This window comes from Uranotaenia lowii, chromosome 1, assembly GCF_029784155.1.
Source record: "Uranotaenia lowii strain MFRU-FL chromosome 1, ASM2978415v1, whole genome shotgun sequence".
NCBI lineage: Eukaryota > Metazoa > Arthropoda > Insecta > Diptera > Culicidae > Uranotaenia > Uranotaenia lowii.
Window position 1 is genome coordinate 211,525,230 of NC_073691.1, and position 9,806 is coordinate 211,535,035.

The 9,806-nt window shown below is 28.5% G+C and overlaps 1 protein-coding gene across 1 annotated transcript in view; it reads right to left on the minus strand.

Moving 5' to 3' along the window:
• Positions 1-1,949: 1,949 nt before the first annotated feature.
• Positions 1,950-9,806, minus strand: part of LOC129738362 (inversin-A-like) — a 40,456-nt gene continuing 32,599 nt past the window's right edge. The window contains exon 6 of the mRNA XM_055729546.1: positions 1,950-2,192. Coding sequence (XP_055585521.1) covers positions 1,950-2,192 — 243 coding nt within the window. The remainder of the gene's footprint in view (positions 2,193-9,806) is intronic.

Genomic DNA, 9,806 nt, shown 5'->3' on the forward strand with positions numbered 1-9,806 from the left:
TCGTTCTATAAATCAAGTATTTTTTCCTCAGACAATATTAAGCTACAACATTTCAGTTCTCCTTCATTCAAAGTCTACAAAAATAAATCCGAGAGAACATGTTTCGGAAAAAAGCAGTAAATCAGCTACAAAATGCCTTGAGTCCAAGAAATCTAAAGTTGCGCACAAGGAATTACTTTTGCGATTTTTTTTAAGATCATGATCACAAAAAAAAATCTAATTTTTTTTTGATAAAACCGTACTTTTTAATTAAAGAATATGAAAAATCATAAGCTTAAAAACTTTGCAAGATAGTAATCTTTGAGTAAGAATTTGAGTAAGAAATGAGATGATTTTAAGCCGAATTTTGTTCACACGTCTGCGTTTAAACTTCTGAATAGATTAAAAAATTCTGATGGATAATACTTCTTTACTTTTGAATGAGCTTTGTTATTATCACATTTAGTGGTACCCAAAAATTTCTTAACTTTCTTTGGTGAAAATATTTTTTTAAATTAACGGGAAATTAAAAAAAATTACAACTTTCCCGGTATTGTGCTGGGATAATTACTTTTTTCGGTTTCCTGGTCAAAGAATGACTTTCCAAACTTTTTCCCAAAAATTCCAGGTTTTCCAGATTTACTGGCAACCCTTCATCAACCAGCCATTAATCACAGCCACAATTCGAGATACTTCAGTTTATCCAAATTTGTTTTATGGAGCCCATTCATTCCAACATGATGATATTTTTTTCTTTACTTGGGTACCACAGCATATTTTGCAGTGTTCCGTTTGTAATTATCCTGGCAATAAATTCACGTTATTGAAAAATTGTGTTCTCAATAGCTTGGATGCTTTTCATTATCTTCAAATTTGTTCTCAAATTCCAATATCAAGGCCGAAATTCAGCGTATTTTGGCATTCTGGTGCTGTTTGGATTTTATTCCAAGCTTTGGATTTAATTTATGTGTTGAATAGTTCGCACGGATTTCAAGTCCAAGTGAAGCGAATTTTTACTACAGATAAAGTTTTTTGATTAAAATTCTAAAGTGCGAAAATTTGTAATAAATTTTAGGATTTTTTAAGTTTCTAATTTGTAAACAAATATTATGACCTTCCTCTATTTCCATCGATTAAAAATTAAAAAATAAGACGATAATGTATTCATTCGATTTGAGCGGATAACATAAAATATACTGAGCATAGGAACGAATAGAAGATAAATAAAATTACAAGTTCTTATATCAATTGAAACCACTATTTGAGGTTTATAAGACTATTCTTTGATCATTGCAAAGTAACCCAGCAACTGTCAATTTTATGGTTAATGCTCTTCAAAGCTCAAAATCTATCATCAACGCCGAGTGGTCGATTTCTTGTGTGATTGACAAATAAGATCCAAACCCATAAATCGAAAACCTACCGAATAACGAGCAGCAAATATTTTTCGCCATAGACTCGTCTGACATTCATTCTTCAACCGAAAAGTCTGGGATTGTTGTGAAGGCAATCTTCTAGCCTAATTTGAATCCCTAGGATAATCCACGGCCGCTTCTTGTTTGCAGCAAACGATGGTGATGATGGAAATCGGAATGGGTCGTCCAGCTTTGGTCGTTGAAAACTGGAGAAGAATGGGGGGATGAATGAAAATGGAAGGAAAGGAAAGCCCCTGATTTTTTTCTTCCTTTGCTGAATGAAGAACAAGTGTGAGCGAGCCCATCACGATGATCATGCTAATGGCGCATTTACTGTTGCTGGATGCTGGGTGGTCTTTTTAGTTTCTCGTGGGTGGATTTTTGTAAGCTCGGGGAATTGAGGACAAAGACAGAAGACGAAAAAAAATCGAAAACATTGTGACTTTTCGCTTTCGTCAAATCTCTTCCCCGAAGGAGTCGGAAATGTGGCAGCGGTCTTTTGTTTTTATTGTTTTTGTAGCAAATGTTCTTTTGGTGGAATGAAATACACGATTATTAGGGGACGATTGTGGGATTTTCTAACGATGGTGAGGCGTCGTCGTCGCCGTTTTGTGACTGGTCTGGTCTGGTCTGAACTGGTGGTGACGGCGTCTTGTCAATACGATCTTTTATTTTCGCACTCTTGGGAAAAGTGGAACCCAAAAAGCCGACCTTCCACCCACGCCGGAGAGGATTTGTGTTTTGCTGCTCTTTGGCGATTAGATTTTCCCAGAGCTGCTGTCGAGCCAAAGCCGGCAGCTGAAAATTTGAAACAATTGTCATCGGTGTTTGCTGTCGTGGTTTGCTTTTCTTCAGACTTCGATGTCTCAAACGTTAATCGAGACTCATCATGTAGTTGGCTTGATTCAACCATGAAATTTATTCCTGTTTTCAAAATTAATGCAAAACTTCCGAGTGATTTTTTTTTTTGAATTCAATATGGAAAACAACAAATAAATTGCTACACCGTAATTGTCAGTAAACTTCCTGAAAAAGATCTAGGTAATTTATGAAATATCAAAACAAATCAAATGAATTGCAATGATGTTCACTAGACTTCAAAATCAATGAAATTACTAAATTACTTGTGCTTCCCTATAGCTTGAAACTTCCTTTTTGATTTTTTGTTGTTGATGCACTCGTACTTTTTTCTTGTTTGTGGTTGTTCATCCGTTGCCTAGCTTCCGCATTACTTTGTTTGTTTTGTTTTTTTTTTTCAGTTTTCAGTTCATAGGACTTCGGCTCAAGATTGTTCTTATTTTCTAGTTCGTTTATCTCGGAAAACCGAACGAACCAAAAAAAACAAAAACCCTCCAGACAATGCAGCACTAGTTGCGAGCAAAAGTTTCTGTGATAGAGAGAAAAGAGGAAGGAACTGAAACTAAACGGACGGATGCTTAGCCAGGAAAGTATGTTCATTTCGGAATTCTTCCTTTCAGCTGGGTTCAGCTTCGAAAGCATTAAAAGCAGAACCAGGTTATACCCATTAACCTGAATTAAACATCAGGGACAGATTTCTAATTTTAGTTTCGATGCAAGATTGTTGCACAACAACTTTGATAAAAATATTATCAATTGATAAAATCCAAACATGCTGGAGATCACATTTTTCCATGTTTATTTTTATAATAACAAAAAAAATGAATGAATTTAAAAATTCAAATCTCTGAATAACTTTGTAGAAAGGGGTTGAGGTTATCTTCAAGTAGCAAACAGATTTTTTTTCCTTCTTCCAGCATATGAGATGTGGTTTCCGGAAAGAGGAACTACACTCGAGTTTGCACATTCTCAATAGGGGGGACAGAAAACAAAACAATTCATCTGAGTCTGTCTGAGTTTTTCATCCGATAGGCCTCTAGTGAATACCTATTAAGAAAAAGCTCCACTCCACCCGTTAGCTTTTTTCCTTACGTTGACATCGCCCGAAGGGCCAAAACAAAAGAATCATCCCTTTTCCGACAGCAAACTGATGCCTTTTTGCTTAGAGCAACGTTGAAAAAGTTTCCGTTTCCGTTAAAACGTCGATTTTAAAAACTTTGTATTGTGTGCATTGAGAATGTTTGACAACCATCTTCAAATAAACAAAAATTTTAAGACCAAATAACCATTGAAAAAATGTATTATGGAAATTGTTTTAATAATATATTGTCATTTTAAAAAACAGTTGATAAAAAACATAATCAATCACGAATAAATTCCAACACAAATTTTGTAGTCGAGAACGCATTTTATTAACGAAAATTTTTATGAGCTAAAAAAAAAGGAATGTGCATTGAGAATTATTTATTCAAAAATACAAATTCAAAAAGTAATTCAATTTAAGTTTAAAATTTCTTAAACATAAAAGTTTTTTTTTGTGTTCCAGAAAAAAAAAGAAATCGAGAATATTAGATCAAAATTTGTTAGTTTTTCATGCCCAGCCTTAATTTTGCGTTTTGCCACACAAAACTTCAAATCAAACCCCCGCTCGTGTCTTCACCAGAAAATTAATTGATCAGAATATAAATTTTCTCGATCATATTTATCATAAAAGAAAAAAATCAGAGGACCATTATTGTCGGTGCTAATGCTCCTTTTCTCAGGTATGGTGAATTGTCCTATTTTGGACCCTTTTAGCGGTGGAATATATGTACTCATGATTTTCTCATACATATACTGGTCTTTTGTGGTTTTAAGAAAACCTATTCGTAGTTAATTGTCTTATCTGCAAGTTTCAATGAGAAATTTTTACCTTGTTTTTACCGTTTTGATAGATTTACACATATATGGATAATTAAAGTTTCCAACTTTGAACCCACTGTTCCAATTTTGGTACTGAACTGGGACCCTTCATTGGACCTAGAATGGCCACTTAAAATTTAGATTTAATGAAGTAAAAAATCAAAACTATAAAATATTTTATTTCAAATTAAAAAATATTAGCAACAAGTATTATCGATTGAGAACGATTCAAATAAACAACTTTAGTTCTGTTATGAATATGTAAAACTTTTTCCCCCCTCAGCACATTTCTCAGGAGCACAATAGTAGGAATGTTTTTTGTATTTACTCGAGCTTATTTACCTTAAGCTGTTAAAAAATGTTGGGATTGCTTAATATAGATTCATAACTAGCGCGTTATGAAAAAAAGCACTTTCTAAGATTGATAAGTATTGAAAAAGTTCTTGTATGGTCTCAAAATGGAACATAATTTTTTTCATTTTTGTCATTGTTGTCATTTTTGTCATTTTTGTCATTTTTTGTCATTTTTGTCATTTTTGTCATTTTTGTCATTTTTGTCATTTTTGTCATTTTTGTCATTTTTGTCATTTTTGTCATTTTTGTCATTTTTGTCATTTTTGTCATTTTTGTAATTTTTGTAATTTTTGTCATTTTTGTCATTTTTGTTATTTTTGTAATTTTTGTAATTTTTGTAATTTTTGTAATTTTTGTAATTTTTGTAATTTTTGTAATTTTTGTAATTTTTGTAATTTTTGTAATTTTTGTAATTTTTGTAATTATTGTAATTATTGTAATTATTGCAATTTTTTGTAATTTTTGTCATTTTTGTCATTTTGTCATTTTTGTCATTTTTGTCATTTTTGTCATTTTTGTCATTTTTGTCATTTTTGTCATTTTTGTCATTTTTGTCATTTTTGTCATTTTTGTCATTTTTGTCATTTTTGTCATTTTTGTCATTTTTGTCATTTTTGTCATTTTTGTCATTTTTGTCATTTTTGTCATTTTTGTCATTTTTGTCATTTTTGTCATTTTTGTCATTTTTGTCATTTTTGTCATTTTTGTCATTTTTGTCATTTTTGTCATTTTTGTCATTTTTGTCATTTTTGTCATTTTTGTCATTTTTGTCATTTTTGTCATTTTTGTCATTTTTGTCATTTTTGTCATTTTTGTCATTTTTGTCATTTTTGTCATTTTTGTCATTTTTGTCATTTTTGTCATTTTTGTCATTTTTGTCATTTTTGTCATTTTTGTCATTTTTGTCATTTTTGTCATTTTTGTCATTTTTGTCATTTTTGTCATTTTGTCATTTTTGTCATTTTTGTCATTTTTGTCATTTTTGTCATTTTTGTCATTTTTGTCATTTTTGTCATTTTTGTCATTTTTGTCATTTTTGTCATTTTTGTCATTTTTGTCATTTTTGTCATTTTTGTCATTTTTGTCATTTTTGTCATTTTGTCATTTTTGTCATTTTTGTCATTTTTGTCATTTTTGTCATTTTGTCATTTTTGTCATTTTTGTCATTTTTGTCATTTTTGTCATTTTTGTCATTTTTGTCATTTTTGTCATTTTTGTCATTTTTGTCATTTTTGTCATTTTTGTCATTTTTGTCATTTTTGTCATTTTTGTCATTTTTGTCATTTTTGTCATTTTTGTCATTTTTGTCATTTTTGTCATTTTTGTCATTTTTGTCATTTTTGTCATTTTGTCATTTTGTCATTTTTGTCATTTTTGTCATTTTTGTCATTTTTTGTCATTTTTGTCATTTTTGTCATTTTTGTCATTTTTGTCATTTTTGTCATTTTTGTCATTTTGTCATTTTTGTCATTTTTGTCATTTTTGTCATTTTTGTCATTTTGTCATTTTTGTCATTTTTGTCATTTTTGTCATTTTTGTCATTTTTGTCATTTTTGTCATTTTTGTCATTTTTGTCATTTTTGTCATTTTTGTCATTTTTGTCATTTTTGTCATTTTTGTCATTTTTGTCATTTTTGTCATTTTTGTCATTTTTGTCATTTTTGTCATTTTTGTCATTTTGTCATTTTTGTCATTTTTGTCATTTTTGTCATTTTTGTCATTTTTGTCATTTTGTCATTTTTGTCATTTTTGTCATTTTTGTCATTTTTGTCATTTTTGTCATTTTTGTCATTTTGTCATTTTTGTCATTTTTGTCATTTTTGTCATTTTTGTCATTTTTGTCATTTTTGTCATTTTTGTCATTTTTGTCATTTTTGTCATTTTTGTCATTTTTGTCATTTTTGTCATTTTTGTCATTTTTTGTCATTTTTGTCATTTTTGTCATTTTTGTCATTTTTGTCATTTTTGTCATTTTTGTCATTTTTGTCATTTTTGTCATTTTTGTCATTTTTGTCATTTTGTCATTTTTGTCATTTTTGTCATTTTTGTCATTTTTGTCATTTTTGTCATTTTTGTCATTTTTGTCATTTTTGTCATTTTTGTCATTTTTGTCATTTTTGTCATTTTGTCATTTTTGTCATTTTTGTCATTTTTGTCATTTTTGTCATTTTTGTCATTTTTGTCATTTTTGTCATTTTTGTCATTTTTGTCATTTTTGTCATTTTTGTCATTTTTGTCATTTTGTCATTTTTGTCATTTTTGTCATTTTTGTCATTTTTGTCATTTTTGTCATTTTTGTCATTTTTGTCATTTTTGTCATTTTTGTCATTTTTGTCATTTTTGTCATTTTTGTCATTTTGTCATTTTTGTCATTTTTGTCATTTTTGTCATTTTTGTCATTTTTGTCATTTTTGTCATTTTTGTCATTTTTGTCATTTTTGTCATTTTTGTCATTTTTGTCATTTTTGTCATTTTTGTCATTTTTGTCATTTTTGTCATTTTTGTCATTTTTGTCATTTTTGTCATTTTTGTCATTTTTGTCATTTTTGTCATTTTTGTCATTTTTGTCATTTTTGTCATTTTTGTCATTTTTGTCATTTTTGTCATTTTTGTCATTTTTGTCATTTTTGTCATTTTTGTCATTTTTGTCATTTTTGTCATTTTTGTCATTTTGTCATTTTTGTCATTTTTGTCATTTTTGTCATTTTTGTCATTTTTGTCATTTTTGTCATTTTTGTCATTTTTGTCATTTTTGTCATTTTTGTCATTTTTGTCATTTTTGTCATTTTTGTCATTTTTGTCATTTTTGTCATTTTTGTCATTTTTGTCATTTTTGTCATTTTTGTCATTTTTGTCATTTTTGTCATTTTTGTCATTTTTGTCATTTTTGTCATTTTTGTCATTTTTGTCATTTTTGTCATTTTTGTCATTTTTGTCATTTTTGTCATTTTTGTCATTTTTGTCATTTTTGTCATTTTTGTCATTTTTGTCATTTTTGTCATTTTTGTCATTTTTGTCATTTTTGTCATTTTTGTCATTTTTGTCATTTTTGTCATTTTTGTCATTTTTGTCATTTTTGTCATTTTTGTCATTTTTGTCATTTTTGTCATTTTTGTCATTTTTGTCATTTTTGTCATTTTTGGCATTTTTGTCATTTTTGTCATTTTTGTCATTTTTGTCATTTTTGTCATTTTTGTCATTTTTGTCATTTTTGTCATTTTTGTCATTTTTGTCATTTTTGTCATTTTTGTCATTTTTGTCATTTTTGTCATTTTTGTCATTTTTGTCATTTTTGTCATTTTTGTCATTTTTGTCATTTTTGTCATTTTTGTCATTTTTGTCATTTTTGTCATTTTTGTCATTTTTGTCATTTTTGTCATTTTTGTCATTTTTGTCATTTTTGTCATTTTTGTCATTTTTGTCATTTTTGTGATTTTTGTGATTTTTGTGATTTTTGTCATTTTTGTCATTTTTGTCATTTTTGTCATTTTTGTCATTTTTGTCATTTTTGTCATTTTTGTCATTTTTGTCATTTTTGTCATTTATGTCATTTATGTCATTTATGTCATTTTTGTCATTTTTGTCATTTTTGTCATTTTTGTCATTTTTGTCATTTTTGTCATTTTTGTCATTTTTGTCATTTTTGTCATTTTTGTCATTTTTGTCATTTTTGTCATTTTTGTCATTTTTGTCATTTTTGTCATTTTTGTCATTTTTGTCATTTTTGTCATTTTTGTCATTTTTGTCATTTTTGTCATTTTTGTCATTTTTGTCATTTTTGTCATTTTTGTCATTTTTGTCATTTTTGTCATTTTTGTCATTTTTGTCATTTTTTGTCATTTTTGTCATTTTTGTCATTTTTGTCATTTTTGTCATTTTTGTCATTTTTGTCATTTTTGTCATTTTTGTCATTTTTGTCATTTTTGTCATTTTTGTCATTTTTGTCATTTTTGTCATTTTTGTCATTTTTGTCATTTTTGTCATTTTTGTCATTTTTGTCATTTTTGTCATTTTTGTCATTTTTGTCATTTTTGTCATTTTTGTCATTTTTGTCATTTTTGTCATTTTTGTCATTTTTGTCATTTTTGTCATTTTGTCATTTTTGTCATTTTTGTAATTTTTTCATTTTTGTCATTTTTGTCATTTTTGTCATTTTTGTCATTTTTGTCATTTTTTGTCATTTTTGTCATTTTTGTCATTTTTGTCATTTTTGTCATTTTTGTCATTTTTGTCATTTTTGTCATTTTTGTCATTTTTGTCATTTTTGTCATTTTTGTCATTTTTGTCATTTTTGTCATTTTTGTCATTTTTGTCATTTTTGTCATTTTTGTCATTTTTGTCATTTTTGTCATTTTTTGTCATTTTTGTCATTTTTGTCATTTTTGTCATTTTTGTCATTTTTGTCATTTTTGTCATTTTTGTCATTTTTGTCATTTTCAGTATTTCTTTTTCAAACTTTGGTTATTTTTTGAGTATATTCATAAATTGTTGTTTTGAATAATTTTCCGACATCCTGAATATTTTTTTCTCGTTCATTTTATTCAATTTTCACGACTAAATGCTTCAGCTTTAAAGTAAAATTTGATTTCGTTGAATAAAGTTTCTTTTTCATAAACTGAGTATGAGAGGAATTTTTTATTCTAATGGAAAATAAAATCAGGTTTTTCTATCAGCCATAATGACATCATCAGCTTCTGTTTCTTCCAAATGGTTCAACTTTTAGCTTCTTACCTGATATTCAAATCAACTGAGATAAAACATCTGAATTGATGTAGCAATATCATACTTTTTTATATTTATTAACATCACGCCTCGCCGGTTGTTGTATAAAAATTTATTGTACGATTTTTGCTGTTTTATTTTTCGTTCCTATCCTTCCTTCGAGAGCAAAGGAATTAAGTGAGAAAAAAACAACAGATTGAACAGAATTCAAACGTAGAGCAAACGAGCTGTTCGCTGCTATAAATTTAGTGGGTTGGTGTGTCTTTGGTCCGGAAGATTTTACTGTCGGTATGCGGATTGTATGTTTCTGAAGGTATCTGTTCCAAGTTCGGATAAAGTAGACGCTGTTAGTGCAGTTTCAATCAACCGTTGTGCCCGAAATAATCCCCATGAGTCTGGAAGATTTTTTCCCCCACACCCTTCCAAAGCAAAGCTGATCGGTTACAATGGCTTCGAACGATATTTTACCAATTTATACTTTATTAGATTTTTCTACAAGTTCTCTTTCTGCTACTACTTTTGGCAAGCTTCTGTGCAGCTTCAGTTTGAGTTCGGGAGATTTTCAATGGAGATTTA